Below are 19040 nucleotides of genomic sequence, written 5' to 3' on the forward strand. Positions count from 1 at the left end.
TCTCAATATCAAACTTCCTTCATCTGCATTGATCTGAGGACACAGGATAGGTGTAGTATTTCAGTCAAATGAGAGACTTAATTTCAACCAGTAGATAATGTGAAATGCTTTATTGAAAGAAGTTCATTATCCAAGTGTTATAAATACATAATACATTCATTATAAATATTATAATTGTAATATTATATTCTTAATACAAGTTCAATCTGTACTTCAATGCACATCTGGTGTACATGATAAAAACAGAGGAAGAAAGGAGGCGGGTAGAGAGGTGTAAGAATGAGTGTAAAAGACAAAGGGAAAGAGGGAAGAACAGATGAGCAGGGAAGACAGCATATGATTAATGAATTACAGTGCTACCCTAATATTCTCTCAGTTCATCACAATTACATAATAGTGTCTCTAGCGATGTTTCGTAACAGCCTTGGGCCCCTAGTTGGCCAAGGTTATCTTAAGAGCGGGTGAGATGGTGATGACGGGACTGGGGGTTGGCATCCTCTCTCACATCAAAACATACCTGATGGAGAGAGACAGATGGAGAGAGAGATGGCATGATTAAGCCTTGTGGTTTTTTATTCTAACACTGTCATTCATCATAATCATCAGGAGGTGAAATGCAAATCTGACCTTGGATCATTAACTCTGGGACTACTACATCTCTACCTGTATTTCAATGTAAAGCATCTCTTTAATAATACTTCCTGTTGACCTGACCAAGTGACCTCTCAACTCTGATCATGCTGTGCCCTCTATGTGTCAGCCAGTTCAGATGTGGGAGAGGTTCACCGACAGAGCTGATATAACCTAGAGGATTTAGGGAGAAGGGGGGAGAGGGTTGAAGTGAAGGAGAGAGACTGTTATTGAGAAAATAAGGTAGTTAAAGAGACAATGTTCAACAGGAATCTGTGTGTGTGGTCTCACCTGGTGTCCACACTAAGTGGCTGCAGAGTACTTTATACTGAAAAACATGCACAGACACATGAGGACAAACAATATAGCGTAGTTATATAAATAGAAATAATGAAGTGTCTTACATGGTTGGTCCTCTTGCCTATTCTTTGAAGGTGGAAGGAGACACAGTTATACACCTGAGCCTGCTTACTGCACAACACAATCCATCAATCAGATTGATACACGAGTGTGTAGGTGTGGGTTATAGGGTGTCTAACTATTCTAAATGTTTTCAATATGGGTGACTCTTAAGAGCCTGTTTTGTTTTTGTACAGACATCACCCTTACCTGAACAGCACCCTCACCTGAGAAGTAGAAATCAAAAGGAGAGAAACTGGGAATTTAATAACTGCAGTTGACATAGCTAAGTAAATGGAAGAATACTCTTATTGCAATGTTGATTGCTCTTAAAAGAGCATTTGGTTGTGCATAGTGTAGTCTATGGTGTTGTCAGGGAACAGCACCCTCTTCGAAGAAGTAGGAGGTGAAGATCTCCCGCACATGGATCGCCTCCCGTGCTGCGTTGTTGGCCCCCATTCTTGAAACATCCTGCAGAGCAGCAGACCTCTCCTCTGGCACACGGCGGCGAGCTGCAGATCCCCTTCTGGTCCTCGTGTCCATCCTCATGAAGTTATGCAGGACACAGATAGCCTTCATACACCTGAATTCCCCCAGGAGGTAGTCCAGATGGCCCTGGTCACCCAACCTTGCAGTGCCCTACACAATAAATGTAGGCAATCGTTTTGAAGGAATCTCCAGTTACAAGGTATCTGTAGGAATATGGAAGAATGTCATTATTAGACTTTTACATCACCAGGTCATTGTGGATTACTAAATTATAATATCCCTTATAACAAATAATGATAACATTGGATAGAAAGATGCATGTGCACACAAATGTGCATGTGTAGCATGTGACAACAGCAGGATCATACCAACGATAGCATCAGAAATGAATACATAAATACCACTTGAAGCTTGATGATGACTTGATCCTTTGAATTAGCTGTGTGGTGCTTAGGCAAAAACAAATGTGCACCCCTTTGAGTCCCCAGGACCAGGACTGAGAACCACTGCTCTTCAATGAGACCTCTTCATCTGCAGACAGGCTTTCACAGCTCTCTGTATCTGAGGACAGAAAACATCAGAAGAAACAGACTTCATTATACTCAAATTAGACCGCACAGAATATTATGTTACTTTTATCCCCGTCCTCACTTCTAGGGACTGGAACTACACAAAAGTACTTGCCCTATCCAGAATCGCCTACTCTCTCACTTTGACAGATGGGGCTGCTATCCTTTCACCCTCCTCCATGGCTGTTAGCTAGCTACCTACAAATGCATTTGGAGTTTGTTTTTTACAGTGATAAATACATCAAGAAGCTAGCTAATATGAAGTTAGGTAGCTGGTCAAATGTAATTCACTTAGCTAGCTATCTATACAATATGTAAAGTTGGCTAGATAGCTAGCTACGTTAGCAGCTGGTTTGAGTTAGTATGCACTGTAGCTAGTTATCTAATAATATATATATATATTTTTACATTTTCGAAATGTATTTACTTACTTGAATAGGTTCTCCCAGCCATGTGGACGATTGGAAACAGGGCAGCAAAGTTTGGTTATTACCAGAGTGGTTTAGAGCATATTACTATTTACCTGTGAATAACCAGACCTTCATTCAAACTTGCTATGCTGAAGTCTTGACGCACAATCAAACCTGCTGCCAGCACGCCCACAAGCGAGCCACTCTGGGCGGCTGAAGCGGCACGCGGCAATTTACCGCGTGCTAGTGTACACGGGTACTTTCTCGTTGTGTTGCGCAGTTTAAATACGCAGACCTTCGTCATAATTGATGCAGCTTTTTCCCAGAAGCTTGAATCTGATGTGGGCATTTAAATGCTCCCTGCTTTTGTTTAGCTGAACGATCGATGTTCTTCAGGTCTCTGTACCCACCATTCGACCAAGGCTCAGACTTTCCAAAAAGCAGGCAAGCAATACAGGCTCCCTGTTAACCAGCTATACTTTTGATACCAGTTGGTATTGAACGCCCCCACCTTTTCATCCTTCTTCATGAAACTGATCTCAGGCAGAGGTCGACCCTCGCTTTTAATTCTCACATTTTCCGTGTACCACAGAGAATGAAATGTGTTCTTCAACAAAAGGTCCACAACATTTTCGCCAGCGTTGGCCATTCTACCCTTATGGGCGGAGAAAACTGCACACTCGAGCTGGTAGCTAGCTAGCTACTGAAGTTAGCAAGGCACATTTAAATAAATTTAACTAACTGGACACAAACATAAAGTTATAAAACCAAGAAAACTATTTAAAATTGACCTCCTCCGTCACCTGTAATTTGAAAAAACTAATTTGAATGGAATAATATCCAAAAAATGCTCAACTATCACTCTTAATCTCTATCCAACAATGTCACCAAGCTACTCAACACATAAATCTCCATAATGCTCTGCGGCACAATCCCAATACAACACACTAGGGTAATTATATGATCAAAATTCTAAGATTGGATGGACAACATGTCAGTTCATACTGCAAAAGCTTTGATTGGTTGGAGGACGTCCTCTGGAAGTGGTCATAATTACCATGTCTGTCTATTGAAGGGAGTGAGGCCTACAAGCCTCTTAGGTTTTGTATTGAAGTCAATGTAGCCAGAGGAGGACGGAAGCTAGCTGTCCTCCATCGTGCTACCCCAGACAGTGCTGTTGAAGTTACTGTAGGCCTTCATTGTAAAACAGTGTATTTTAATCAATTATTTGGTGACATTAATATATTTAGTATAGTTTTATCTAAAAAGGATAACTTTTTTAATGTTTCACTATTTTTTATTCGTATGAAATTTCACTGAGGAGGATGGTCCTCCCCTTTCACCTCTGAGGAGCCTCCACTGCCGGAGGCTCCTCAGAGGTGAACAGCCTTCTGTGTGTTCTCTTTTCGACTCCCTCCGCATATTTGCATTCAAATGCCAGAATTTTCTCCATCTCCATCTCCTTAGCTTGGTGAGTTGGTGACATTATTGTATAGAGATTGAGAGTAAAAAGTGGGGGGTACAGTGACCTGAAGAACATTGATCATTCAGCTAAACTGCATAACAAAAGCAGGGAGCATATAAATGCCCACATCAGATTCAAGCTTCTGGGAAAAAGCTGCATCTATCATGTAATGGACGAAGGTCTGCGTATTCAAACTGAGCAACACAACGAGAAAGTAAGAAGAAACAGGGATGTTCTCAAGCGGCTTTTCGACACCACTGTGTTTTTGGGCACGGAAGAATTTGCTTTTAGAGGACATGACGAGAGGTAAAGTTCCGCCAACAAGGGCAACTACAAGGAGCTTGCAGAGGTAATTGCACGTTACGATGCTTTACTTTCTTAACATATGGAACTTTCGACTGTCTTCTGGGATGTCAAAATCAATTCCGAATGATTTGATAGCTTCCATCGCATCATCCAATAAAAGAGAGAGTAAAGAAAGAGGTTGACACAGCAAATTTTTTCATGTGCACTCAAGTAGGCTTTCCACTTTCCTCCGGTATTTATTTAGAAAAGGTGATAACACATAATCACTCCAGACAGACAAGCAAAAACCATGACATAAATGTTGCAGCAGCCTAGGCTACACCTAGAGTTGCATAGCCCTGCATGATGCAAACATGCATAAAGCAAGCTCAGCCATGTGTCTGGGTAGAGGAAACTCCCTCTTAATCTAGTCTAAATATAATTAATATGAACAAGTATAAGGTTGCTGCAGTTTGACAGGTTTTCATCCCGCCCAGGGCCAGGAGTTTTTTCCAGGAGTTTTTTAAAACCATGTGACCTGATTAGGAAAAACTGGTCCCATCATAGCCCATATAAAACCTTTTTACAACTGATTAATCACTGTCATACCTTATAGGGTCCAGAGTTTTCCTGGTTAGGTTAACAGATAAGGAAAAACTCTGGGCCCCAGGGGGAAAAAATTGCCCCACCACTCTGGGACCTATGGTGCCACCAGTCTGCTTGCAGTTGTCAGTTATCGTCAGGTATGTGGATGATCAGGGCTTTATTCAGGAACGTTTATTGGGCAACTTTGATGTGTCAAGTGGGCGAGATGCTCAGTTTGTGTTTGACTTTGTGAATTCTGAGATGTCGGAGTTTAACTTCATGGAGAAACTCGTTGCCCAAACCTACAATGGCGCAGCTGTAATGGAATGTATCTGCTATTTGTATTTACAACTAAGACCCCTCCTGTTCCCTGATTAAGAGGTGATGACTACTCCACTCCACTACCACTGTCAACTCTCTCCTGACTTAATAAACTGAAGCCACGTCTCATGTGCCCGCTCATCCACTGGAACATTGAATGTTTCCTCTCCAAGCACTGTGAGTGCCCCTATCAATTTTCTCTCATTACTGTAATGTATGTAGAGTCAATCACACACACAAACACAATCACATTATTACACATAAAGGATTTTACTCCTTGCTTGGACTAACTAATTCTTAGCTCTTTTGTCAAACTGTGTAGTGTCTTGTGATATAGTTTTTTTGTCTTCCCAGTCAAATCATGTCCTGCCCTCAGTGGAAGAGTTGAGCTCTTCTCCAATTCCATCCATCCATGATGAACCTGTCTTGCACGGAAGCCTATGAACACCTCAACCCCTGTCCTGCACTGAAGTCAAGCCTCTGAACACCTCAACTCATGCCTCATACCCTCATTCAATCACTGCTGTGATCTCTCAATACTGTGTAAGTAGCCCTCTCATTCTCATTACCCATAATATTGTACTGTAAATGTCTTTATGAAATGCTTAGGTTAAAATAATTAGTCTTTGACAATTTTTGAAAGACGCTTTGTCGTCTCCGTGCGTTCCGCGCCTATACTGTGGGTCTCCCATCCTCCTCAATTTTTCAAGTCACCAGCCTCCACTGGTCTCCGGATTAGCTACATCTTCAAACTAAGGGTAACCATGGCATCCGTGAAAGAGAGGGGGAAGCGTTCATCCATGTATACGGGTAAGAGAGTCTAGCTAGCTACATTTTCAGATATTATACATTTCTAATTTTGTCAGAAAGTCGTTTTCATTGCAAGTTAAAGCGTACTTTTAGCTAGCTAGCTAACGTTAGCTGGCTGGCTGGCTGGCTGGCTGGCTGGATCGCTAGCTAATGTTATGTGTATGATCTGTGTAGTAATATTATGTTATGATTTACCAGTATTAGAACCCAAATGCAGACAAGTACACCAAGCCAGAGAAGGTTTAACAGGTTTATTTAAAATGTTCAATAGTCCAGGTTTCCAATAATAGGGGAAGAGCAAGTCCAGGTTACAGGGAGGGTAACAGATCCAGGTCAGGGCAGGTGTGGTACCGTAATGTCCTAGTGTCCGTGGTGAGTCCAAAAGAGAGGTCCGGTAGTGGAGAGCAGGATGGTGGTGGCAGGAGTGAAGCGGAGGCAGGAGTCAGGTTCCAAATATATGGTCCGTCTTGACTATGATCTGACGATGAGTGGTAAGTTTGACCGGGTCTTAAAGGCTGAGGTGATTATGGTGAATGAGCTGCAGCTGGAACCCTGACTCCCGCACACCAGACTTCACTCCTGCAATCAAGGACAGACAGAGGGGAGGGAGAGAGCAGAGAGAGAGCTACCTAGCAGCAGTAGGCCTAACAGTACCCCCCTCTACGGACGCCACCTGGCGGCCGGCGGGGTTTATCGGGATGTAACCTATGAAACTCTCGGACCAGAGCAGGATCCACAATGAAGCTCCTGGGCACCCAGGAACGTTCCTCAGGACCATAACCCTCCCAATCCACCAGGTACTGGAAACCACGACCCCGGCGGCGAACATCCAGAAGTCGCCGGACAGTGTAGACCGGACCCCCACCCACGATCCTGGGCGGAGGAGGGGACGAGAGGGCGGGCACAGAGGGCTAACCGACACAGGCTTAATCTGGGAAACATGAAAGGTGGAATGAACCCGTAGGGAGGCAGGAAGCTGTAGCTTAACTGCCGCAGGGTTAACAATAGACAGTATCTTGAACGGTCCTATAAAAACGAGGCGCCATCTTCTTAGACTCCACCTTCAATGGAAGGTCCCGTGACTTCAGCCATACCTCTTGACCAGGAGAGTAACCGGGAGCCTGGGACCGGTGACCTGTTGGCTTGCCTCTGCATGTACGCCGAAGCTCGGGACAGAGCTACCCTGGCCTTCCTCCAGACCTTGAAGCAGCGGCGCATGTGGGACTGCACCGAGGATACCGCCAGTTCCCTCTCTTGAGAAGGGAACAGGGGAGGTTGATAACCCAGAGCACACAGAAAAGGAGACAAACCAGAGGAAGCGTTAGTCAAGGTGTTATGAGCATATTCCACCCAGGGGAGCATGGAGCTCCATGACCCAGGGTTAGACCCTGTGACACAGCGAAGAGCGGTCTCCATCTCCTGGTTCGCTTCTCTCGGCTTGCCCGTTGGTCTGGGGGTGATATCCAGAGGACAGGCTGGATGTAATGCCCAAAGCTTTACAGAAAGCTTTCCACACCTGGGAGACAAACTGGGGACCCCTGTCAGAGACAATATCCGTGGGTAGACCATGAGAGAGCGGAACACATGTTCAACCAAAATATCAGCCGTCTCTCTGGCAGTGGGCAGTTTAGGTAGGGCCAAAAAATGAGCGAACTTAGAAAAACGATCAATCACCGTAAGAATTACAGTCTTTCCAGACGAGGGGGAAGTCCAGTGACAAAATCCATAGCGATATGCGACCAGGGCCGGCTGGGTATGGTAGAGGTCGTAGATGACCAGCGCTGGCCTGGGTGGAGTTCTTACTTCGTGCACATACCGTACAAGCAGCAATGAAGGCTCGAGTGTCCGCCTCCATCGTGGCCCACCAGAACTTCCGTCGCACAAAGTCAAGGGTCCGCGAAACTCCAGGGTGACAGGTAGGGGAGACGAGTGAGCCCACTGAAGTACCTGGGAGCGAGCAGACTCAGGGACAAACATCCGGTTAGGAGGACCCCTCCCAGGGTCAGCTTGATGATGTTGAGCCTGTCTAACAATCCCCTCGATGTCACATGTGACGACCGCAATACTGCAGGTAGGAGGCAAAATGGGTTCAGGGTTACTACCAGTATCAACAGCCGAATGAACACGAGACAGGGCGTCAGGCTTGACGTTGCGTGACCCAGGACGGTAAGACAGAGAAAAATTGAATCTCCCAAAAAATAGTGCCCACCTGGCTTGACGGGGGTTGAGCTGCTTCGCTGACTGGAGGTAAGCCAGATTCTTATGATCCGTCCAAACGATGAAGGGTTGTTCCGCCCCCTCCAACCAATGTCGCCACTCCTCGAGAGGCCAGCTTAACGGCGAGCAGTTCACGATTGCCAACATCATAATTCCTCTCTGCCTGAGAAAGTTTCCTTGAGAGAAAAGCACAGGGATGCAGTTTGTTATCTTCAGGAGAACGCTGTGACAACACCGCACCTACCCCAAGTGTCGGATGCATCCACCTCCACGACAAACTGGCGGTCGGGGTCCGCTGCATCAGAATGGGAGCCGAGGCGAAGCGATGTTTCAGTTCTTCGAACGCTGATTCGGCCCCTTCATTCCAAGCGAACGGTCGTGAGATGGAGGTGAGAGCGGTGAGTGGCGCCGCAATGCGGCTGTAGTCCTTGATGAACCTCCTATAGAAGTTCGCAAACCCCAGAAATCGTTGAAGTTGTTTGCGGGTAGAGGGGGGCTGGCCAGTCCGTGACAGCAGAGATCTTAGCTGGGTCCATCCGCAACTCCCCCTGGCGATGATGTAGCCCAAAAAAGAGGTCTCAGACACATGAAATTCACATTTCTCCATCTTCACAAACAGTTTGTTCTCCAACAACCTTTGCAACACCTGGCGCACATGCAGTTCATGTTCCTGGGAGGACTCTGAGAAAATCAAGATATCATCCAGATAGACAAAAACAAACCGATTCAACATGTCCCGAAGGACATCATTGACTAGTGCCTGAAAAACAGCAGGGGCATTAGACAACCCAAAGGCATAACCAGATACTCAAAATGTCCCAAGGGTGTGTTGAAGGCAGTCTTCCATTCATCACCTTTACGAATGCGCACCAGGTGATACGCATTTCGTAGATCCAGTTTCGTAAAGATGGTAGCACCATGAAGGAGGGGAAAGCAGAATTAATCAAAGGCAGAGAATACTTGTTCTTAATGGTGATGTTGTTAAGTCCACGGTAATCAATACAGGGTCTGAGGGTCTTATCCTTCTTAGCAACAAAAAAGAATCCCGCTCCTACAGGTGACGAGGAAGGACGCATAATACCTGCCGCCAAGGAGTCCCGAATGTAGTTCTCCATAGCCTCCGTCTCCGGCCGGGAGAGATTGTACAGGCGACTGCTGGGAGGCGGGGCTCCTGGCTGGAGGTCAATGGCACAGTCGTAAGGCCGGTGAGGAGGAAGAGAAGTGGCTCTGTGTTTGCAGAAAACGGATGCCAGGTCATGATACACGTCAGGAACATTAGAAAGATCCATGGACTCCAGTGGAGGTCGAGGCACAGTACTGGCAGGAGTCAGAGCAGAACATAAACAATTCACATGACAAAATGTGCTCCATGAAACAATTCTACCTGTCACCCAATCAATGTGTGGATTGTGTCTTATGAGCCAGGGGATACCAAGGACCAGAGGGGTCTGTGGGCAGTCGATAATATGGAATTGAATGTTCTCCTGATGATTTCCCCGACACTCTAAGACAAACAGGAACAGTCTGATGGGTAATATGGGTCAACAATTGTCCATTCAGACCCTTAGCCTGCAGCGGACAGTCCATAGGAACAGTCTCCAAATCCATTTGTTGAGCCCACTCTCTATCCAAAAGCTTTCGTCTGCACCAGAGTCAATCAGCGCACTAACAGAGAGAATTCTGGAACTGCCACTGGAGGGATGCCTGGAGCAGAATGCGGGGAGAAGAGGAAGAATCACGCTGCTCGGCTCACCAAAACTTCTCCCATTAATGATGAGCCGGCCCTTTTCCCGGACGAACTGGGCAGGAAGGAACGAAATGACCAGCTTCTCCACAATACAGGCAGACCGAGCCTGAATGCGACGTGCACGCTCCTCTGAGGACAACCGTGCGACCCACCTCCATGGCTTCGGGTTCAGTGCTCCTCGTATCGACTCGGGAAGACACGGCTTTCTCCGTAGGGAAGATGCGGGGAGGAGTTTGTTGATGACAGACAGGTTGCTTGGAACTAACACTCCTCTCCCGGCGGCGCTCCCGAATCCGATTATCCAACCTGATGGTGAGTGAAATAAGATTATCCAGCGTAGGCGATTCATCATATGACACCAATTCATCTTTTAAAGTCTCAGACAAAGCATTGATGAACACTCCCTTGTAATGCCTCGTCATTCCAACCACTCACTGCTGCTAAAGTCCGAAACTCCACTGCCATCTCCGCCACACTGCGAGCCCCCTGCCGAAGAGAAACAACCGTTTCGCAGCCTCCTTGCCTCGTACGGGGTGGTCAAAAACCTTCCTCATCTCAGTGGTGAAGGCAACGTAAAGCGTTGCAAATGTCTGACTGACTCTCCCAGACCGCGGATCCCCAGGCACTAGCGGAACCGCTAGTAGAGTTGATAAGGTAGGCAATACGGGCTCTTTCTGAGGCGTAGGTGAGGGGCTGTTGTTCAAACACTAACGAGCATTGAGTCAAAAAAATCGCCACAGGTTCCCATGTTCCCGTCATAGCGCTCTGGAGCAGGAACAAAAGGCTCTCTGATCTGGGCTGAAGGGGTAGTAAGGGCAGACACTTGATTGGTGAGTAATTGAACCTGATTAAGCAGCACCTGACTGTCCTCAGCAATCGTCTTAAACAGGGGTATCATGTTGGCCAAGTAAAATGCCCTGATTGGCTATGGCAGTCCAAATTTGGAGTGCACTCGGGGTGGTATCAAGCTACTGTCTGCTGGGTTCATGATGGTCAGATCATACTGTTATGATTTACCAGTATTAGAACCCAAATGCAGACAAGTACACCAAGCCAGAGAAGGTTTAACAGGTTTATTTAAAATGTTCAATAGTCCAGGTTTCCAATAATAGGGGAAGAGCAAGTCCAGGTTACAGGGAGGGTAACAGATCCAGGTCAGGGCAGGTGTGGTACCGTAATGTCCTAGTGTCCGTGGTGAGTCCAAAGAGAGGTCCGGTAGTGGAGAGCAGGATGGTGGTGGCAGGAGTGAAGCGGAGGCAGGAGTCAGGTTCCAAATATATGGTCGTCTTGACTATGATCTGACGATGAGTGGTAAGTTTGACCGGGTCTTAAAGGCTGAGGTGATTATGGTGAATGAGCTGCAGCTGGAACCCTGACTCCCGCACACCAGACTTCACTCCTGCAATCAAGGACAGACAGAGGGGAGGGAGAGAGCAGAGAGAGAGCTACCTAGCAGCAGTAGGCCTAACATATTATTTGTATCTCAGAATCATTTGCATTGCTAGTAATAGCCTAATGTTAGCTAGCTAGCTAACATTGAACCTAGTTGGTTAGTTTTAGCTACCTGTAGATTCAAGCAGGGTAGTAACGTTATGAGTTGGGATTATGGTTCATTGTTTAGCTAGCTAGCTAGCTACATGTCTAAACAAAAGACTCCACTATGCAAGTAACCATTTCACTGTACCGTTTACACCTTATGTATCCTGTGCATGTGACAAATAAACATGGATTTTATTTGATAGTGTGTGTTCACCAGAGACGGTAATGTGAAGAACAACATGACCTGCACCAAAGTCAAATTAGGATATAACGAGACAGTGTCCAAGTTCGAGAATGCCCTGCTTTTATTTTGTCACATTCACAACCGTAAGCTATTTTCTGTAATTAGCTCACCATTAACTTGTAAATAATGATCTTGTTGTGAGTTTATTTTCCTTTAATAATGAATACAAATTATATTTTGAATTTTAAGACCCCTTGAAGTATAAAAAAAAGGAAAGAAAAAAGACTGTAATAGCCCATACAAATGCAATGAATAACAGATTCACTACATCAAACAACAGATAGTCCGACCAAAAAAATCTAAAGGAAGTTTGTTCTGAAGAGTCTATCCTATATCTGAGGGATATAAGAAAGATCAGGAAACACTATTATAATATATATATATATATATTTTACATGTATTTAACCCCTTGTTTTTTTTCACTAAACAGTCTCCATATATACTTCCATAAATTTTTTCGACTGGTACCAGGAGACCTTCAGACGAGTCTTGTGAGGCTTGTGGGCATCCTTGATCAAAATAACAGACATGTACACTACCGTTCAAAAGATTGGGGTCACTTAGAAATGTCCTTGTTTTCCATGAAAACATACATTAAATGAGTTTGAATAGGAAATATAGCAAAATGCATAGGCAATGTAGTCATTGACAAGGTTAGAAATAATGATTTTTAATAGAAATAATAATTGTGTCCTTCAAACTTTGCTTTCGTCAAAGAATCCTCCATTTGCAGCAATTACAGCCCTGCAGACCTTTGGTATTCTAGTTGTCAATTTGTTGAGGTAATCTGAAGAGATTTCACCCCATGCTTCCTGAAGCACCTCCCACAAGTTGGATTGGCTTGATGGGCACTTCTTACGTACCATACGGTCAAGCTACTCCAACAACAGCTCAATAGGGTTGAGCTGTGCTGGCCACTCCATTATAGACAGAATACCAGCTGACTGCTTCTTCCCTAAATAGTTATTGCATAGTTTGGAGCTGTGCTTTGGGTCATTGTCCTGTTGTAGGAGGAAATTGGCTCCAATCAAGCGCCGTCCACAGGGTATGGCATGGCGTTGCAAAATGGAGTGATAACCTTCCTTCTTCAAGATCCCTTTTACCCTGTACAAATCTCCCACTTTACCACCACCAAAGCACCCCCAGACCATCACATTGCCTCCACCAGCATCTTTTCATTTGGTCTGCGTCTCACAAATGTTCTTCTTTGTGATCCGAACACCTCAAACTTCGATTCGTCTGTCCTTAATACTTTTTTCCAATCTTCCTCTGTACAGTGTCTGTGTTCTTTTGCCCATCTTAATCTTTTATTTTTATTGGCCAGTCTGAGATATGGCTTTTTCTTTGCAACTCTGCCTAGAAGGTCAGCATCCCGGAGTTGCCTCTTCACTGTTGATGTTGAGACTGGTGTTTTGCGGGTACTATTTAATGAAGCTGCCAGTTGAGGACCTGTGAGGCGTCTGTTTCTCAAACTAGACACGCTAATGTATTTGTCCTCTTGCTCAGTTGTGCACCGGGGCCTCCCACTCCTCTTTCTATTCTGGTTAGAGCCTGTTTGCGCTGTTCTGTGAAAGGAATAGTACACAGCGTTGTACGAGATCTTCAGTTTCATGGCAATTTCTCGCATGGAATAGCCTTCATTTCTCAGAACAAGAATAGACTGACGAGTTTCAGAAGAAAGTTATAAGTTTCCGGCCATTTTGATCCTGTAATCGAACCCACAATTGCTGATGCTCCAGATACTCAACTAGTCTCAAGAAGGCCAGTTTTATTGCTTATTTAATCAGCACAACAGTTTTCAGCTGTGCTAACATAATTGCAAAAGGGTTTTCTAATGATCAATTAGCCTTTTTAAAATGATAAACTTGGATTAGCAAACACAACGTGCCATTGGAACACAGGACTGATGGTTGCTGATAATGGGCCTCTGTACACCTATGTAGATATTCCATTAAATATCAGCCGTTTCCAGCTACAATAGCCATTTACAACATTAACCATGTCTACACTGTATTTCTGATCAATTTGATGTTATTTTAATGGACAAAAAAATTGCTTTTCTTTCGAAAACAAGGACATTTCTAAGTGACCCCAAACTTTTGAACGGTAGTGTATGTGTCCATGGGAGCCTCACCTTTACACAGTCATATTAGTGTGTAGTCCAAACTGTTCGGATGCTACAGACAGAAGTTAGCAGATCGTCTGTACCGACTTCAGACGAGTCCCAAGACGCTTGTGGAGTCGTAGAGCAAAACGGAGAACACCATCGTGTTCGTGAGAGTCTCATCTTTCCATAGAGGGGTCATAGTTTGTCGGCCAAACCATTCAGACGCTACAGACAATTTTGTGAAAAGATGTCTCATGATCATCCTTGAGATGTTTCTACAACTTGATTGGAGTCCACCTGTGGTATATTAAATTGATTGGACATGATTTGGAAGGGCGCACATCGGTCTATATAAGGTCCCACAGTTGACAGTGCATGTCAGTAAATAAACCAAGCCATGAGGTAGAAGGAATTGTTCGTAGAGCTCCGAGACAGGATTGTGTCGAGGCACAGATCTGGGGAAGGGTACCAAAACATTTCTGCAGCATTGAAGGCCCCCAAGAACACAGTGGCCTCCATCATTCTTAAATGGAAGACGTTTGGAACCACCAAGGCTCTTCCTTGAAATGTCCTTGGTCAGAGCTCCAGAGTTCCTCTGTGGAGATGGGAGAACCTTCCAGAAGGACAACCATCTCTGCAGCACTCCACCAATCAGGCCTTTATGGTAGAGTGTCCAGACGGAAGCCACTCCTCAGTAAAAGGCACATGACAGCCCGCTTGGAGTTTGCCAAAAGGCACCTAAAGGACTCTCAGACCATGAGAAAGAAGATTCTCTGGTCTGATGAAATCAAGAATGCCAAGCGTCACGTCTGGAGGAAACTTGGCACCACTACGGTGAAGCATGGTGGTGGCAGCATCATGCTGTGGGGATGTTTTTCAGCGGCAGGGACTGGGAGAATAGTCAGGATCGAGGGGAAGATGAACCGAGCAAAGTACAGAGAGATCCTTGATGCAAACTAATCAGGACCTCCATTTTAGAATAAGGTTGTAACGTAACAAAATGTGGAACAAGTCAAGGGGTCTGAATACTTTCCGAATGCATTGTATCTCTAGCTTACACCGGCAGAATTTTATGTGGAATTGTTTTATGCTAATTTGATTCACCAAATTAAAGCATGCATATGATGCTATGCTATTGGTCCTGCTGGGATGAAGTGGCTAAAGCCCCGCCCACAGCCTCTCCATCCTCTCAGTGTTTCCACTCCATCTCTGCTCTCAGGATGGTGGCCTGAGCCCCCGCTGCTATCACCTCTTGTCTGTGGAGCAGGTAGCGCTGCCGTCTGTTAGCCCGGTACACCGCCAGCCTCCTCTCCTCTGCCAGGGGCTCCTCTAGTACACCTTCCCACCTCAGGCTCTCCGTGGCCTGGGCACTGAGCTCTAACGAGACCCCCTCAGAGGATGGAGCTGGAGCTCCTCCGGGGCAGATGGCGGTGCGCTTCTCCTTCTCAGACCCAGAAGAGGACATCATCGTCACGTCTTTCAGCTCCTGCTCCTCCTGCCGCCCCTTTGACCTTTGACCTTGACCTCCTGACCCCTGAGGGGGTGACGGTGGGATGGAGGTGTCATGAGGTGGTGCGGTCTGGTGTTTCTCTGTGGGACAATGTTAAAGCAGATAAGACAATTACTGGCCCAAGCTGTACAGGCTACTGCAGTATGACAAAGCGCACTGGATCCAGCTATTGAATGCATCCCAAATGGCACCCTTTTCTTACATAGTGCACTACTTTTGACCAGAGCTCATGGGAATAGGGAATAGGGTGCCATTTGGGATGCAGTCTTGTATGTGGTCAGAGGTAGGAGGTGAAAGACATGTTAATGTAGATAGGTTTGAGCTAATGGCTTAGTTGACACTTATGGTGCCTAATGACACTGGGACCTATTCATCCCTACAGGGACACCTGATCAGTGGAGGCTGGTGGGAGGAGCTATAGGAGGACGGGCTCATTGTAGTGGCTGAAATGGAATACATGGAACGGTATCAAACACATCAAACATATGGAAACCACATGTTATTCAATTTCAGCCATTACAATGAGCCCGTCCTCCTATAGCTCCTCCCACCAGCCTCCACTGCACCTGATCCCACAACATTTGTTGTTGTTGTTCAGCTCATCAGCAGAGTTAAGGTCAGGACTAGGGTAGGGAGACCTGTACTAAATGATAGATGGGTGGATAAATGGTCCTGTGTGGATCATTTGGTAAGAGCTTGGGGGTAGCAATGTCAAGGTTGTGGGTTCACGTTCTGCAGGGATCACATACAAAAAATTGATGCACTCACTAAAGTGGCATGTATAGTATTATGAATGAATACAGTGGGGGAAAAAAGTATTTAGTCAGCCACCAATTGTGCAAGTTCTCCCACTTAAAAAGATGAGAGAAGCCTGTAATCTTCATCATAGGTACACGTCAACTATGACAGACAAAATGAGAATTTTTTTTCTCCAGACAATCACATTGTAGGATTTTTAATGAATTTATTTGCAAATTATGGTGGAAAATAAGTATTTGGTCAATAACAAAAGTTTCTCAATACTTTGTTATATACCCTTTGTTGGCAATGACACAGGTCAAACGTCAAAGGTTTTCACACACTGTTGCTGGTATTTTGGCCCATTCCTCCATGCAGATCTCCTCTAGAGCAGTGATGTTTTGGGGCTGTCGCTGGGCAACACAGACTTTCAACTCCCTCCAAAGATTTTCTATGGGGTTGAGATCTGGAGACTGGCTAGGCCACTCCAGGACCTTGAAATGCTTCTTACGAAGCCACTCCTTCGTTGCCCGGGCGGTGTGTTTGGGATCATTTTCATGCTGAAAGACCCAGCCACGTTTCATCTCCAATGCCCTTGCTGATGAAAGGAGGTTTTCACTCAAAACCTCACGATACATGGCCCCATTCATTCTTTCCTTTACACGGATCAGTCGTCCTGGTCCCTTTGCAGAAAAACAGCCCCAAAGCATGATGTTTCCACCCCCATGCTTCACAGTAGGTATGGTGTTCTTTGGATGCAACTCAGCATTCTTTGTCCTCCAAACACGACGAGTTGAGTTTTTACCAAAAAGTTCTATTTTGGTTTCATCTGACCATATGACATTCTCCCAATCCTCTTCTGGATCATCCAAATGCACTCTAGCAAACTTCCGACGGGCCTGGACATGTACTGGCTTAAGCAGGGGGACACGTCTGGCACTGCAGGATTTGAGTCCCCTGGCGGCGTAGTGTGTTACTGATGGTAGGCTTTGTTACTTTGGTCCCAGCTCTCTGCAGGTCATTCACTAGGTCCCCCCGTGTGGTTCTGGGATTTTTGCTCACCGTTCTTGTGATAATTTTGACCCCACGGGGTGAGATCTTGCGTGGAGCCCCAGATCGAGGGAGATTATCAGTGGTCTTGTATGTCTTCCATTTCCTAATAATTGCTCCCACAGTTGATTTCTTCAAACCAAGCTGCTTACCTATTGCAGATTCAGTCTTCCCAGCCTGGTGTAGGTCTACAATTTTGTTTATGGTGTCCTTTGACAGCTCTTTGGTCTTGGCCATAGTGAAGTTTGGAGTGTGACTGTTTGAGGTTGTGGACAGGTGTCTTTTATACTGATAACAAGTTCAAACAGGTGCCATTAATACAGGTATCGAGTGGAGGACAGAGGAGCCCCTTAAAGAAGAAGTTACAGGTCTGTGAGAGCCAGAAATCTTGCTTGTTTGTAGGTGACCAAATACTTATTTTCCACCATAATTTGCAAATAAATTCATAAAAAATCTTACAATGTGATTTTCTGGATTTTTTTTTCTCATTTCGTCTGTCATAGTTGACGTGTACCTATGATGAAAATTACAGGCCTCTCTCATCTTTTTAAGTGGGAGAACTTGCACAATTGGTGGCTGACTAAATACTTTTTTCCCCCACTGTATAATGGATTATATCTTCTATGTGCAACAACATCATTATAATTAAATGAAAAACTGTAGTGTATTTTTTTAAATCACAAACCTGTGTCTTCTGAATTCGGAGGAGTGCTTGAATATCCTCTCTTCTTTGACACATTCGTCCGTTTCCTTTTCTCTTTGCTGCTGGCATCTTTCTTCTTCTTTTTCTTCTCCTTGGTCTCCATGTTGGCAGGCAGCAGTAGGAGTTTACAGTCTTTATTTACAGAAGACACATCCCCTCCCATGTTGCTGCTGTTTACAATGACCTCCAGTCCCTTCCCCATCTCCAACGCAACTTGGTCTCAGAGCATTTTGTATCATTCTGTATGTAAACCATATGTTAATATTAATTTGTGATTACAATTCGTATGATATATTAGGAATTGCAATTTGTACAATATGTTACACATTTTGATTCATAACATTTGTTGGGTTGCTAGATGTTCGCATTATATGCCCACCCATCCACCCCTTCCAACCAAGCTCCTTTAGTTTGCCTTAAGTAACCTTCTGTCTTATGTAACCATACCAAACGTAACATATCATACTAATTTAAGTGTTACGGATTTACGTTTACTATGTTACGTCTAGTCTATGAGACCAGGCTGCCCGACTGGGCAGGAGGCGCTCATGGTTTAGAAACTCTTTGACCATAACTAGCTAGTCTGTTTAAAGTGCATTACCTTCTATTTTTTGTGAAAACATTCATTTGCAGAGATATTTATGCAAAACACAAATCCTAGCACTCCTTGGCCAGAAAAACGACAAGTGCGCCCTTCTGCGCATCAAAAAAGAAAAGAAAAACAGTTAAGAAAAAATGTGTAATCTTTTGGTGAATATTATTCAACTGCTATTGGCAAAACACGATTTCTAGCTACATTATGTTCCTTGTGAAGTTGCCATGTTCTCCGTGCTTGGAGTGTTGTTTGTCTGCAATCTGCATTTGTGTGAGAGCCCGAAAGCAGGCACATTCCTGCCAAGAGACGCGTCTCCGTGGAAACAGCAGAACTCCTCCCACGCTGGGAACATTCTGCATTCTGTAGTGGTCACCGGGTCACAGAGCAAAGTCTGCTCACCTAGTAAAGTTCTCTATTTTACTAGTCTGGAATAATAGTTCAAGACAATTATGCTTGTCTTTACACTCTAGAATGTCATCATATACACTACATAAGATAATTAATGGATTAAATTATATATGTAAATATTTTACATGTTTTTGTTATTTGTAAGTGTTTTTCCCGATAATTTTTTAACTCATATTTTTGTTTTTGATAACAATGGGTTTTTATTGCATATATCTGGAG

The 19040-nt window shown here is 44.8% G+C and overlaps 1 protein-coding gene and 1 long non-coding RNA gene across 3 annotated transcripts; both read right to left on the reverse strand.

Annotated features, from left to right (window-relative positions):
- Window positions 1–453: 453 nt before the first annotated feature.
- Window positions 454–2055, reverse strand: LOC123492227. Its single transcript, XR_006661698.1, has 3 exons — window positions 1920–2055; window positions 922–1721; window positions 454–804 (listed from the first exon to the last, which is right to left on the reverse strand). It is a non-coding gene; the product is annotated as an uncharacterized LOC123492227 (long non-coding RNA).
- A 12769-nt stretch (window positions 2056–14824) lies between these two features.
- On the reverse strand, window positions 14825–18661 carry LOC121580283 (protein LIAT1-like). Of its 2 annotated transcripts, XM_041895342.2 has the most exons (3): window positions 18420–18661; window positions 17801–18058; window positions 14825–15407 (listed from the first exon to the last, which is right to left on the reverse strand). In XM_041895342.2, exons 2-3 carry the CDS (start codon window positions 18018–18020, stop codon window positions 15007–15009), a joined length of 621 nt encoding a protein of 206 aa, XP_041751276.1. In that variant the 5' UTR covers window positions 18021–18058; window positions 18420–18661; the 3' UTR covers window positions 14825–15006. The 2 variants fall into 2 exon arrangements, with proteins under 2 accessions (XP_041751276.1, XP_045080527.1); XM_045224592.1 differs by lacking the exon at window positions 18420–18661 and having other exon boundaries at window positions 17801–18095.
- Window positions 18662–19040: the final 379 nt, after the last annotated feature.

Source organism: Coregonus clupeaformis, chromosome 13 (assembly GCF_020615455.1).
Source record: "Coregonus clupeaformis isolate EN_2021a chromosome 13, ASM2061545v1, whole genome shotgun sequence".
Taxonomy (NCBI): domain Eukaryota; kingdom Metazoa; phylum Chordata; class Actinopteri; order Salmoniformes; family Salmonidae; genus Coregonus; species Coregonus clupeaformis.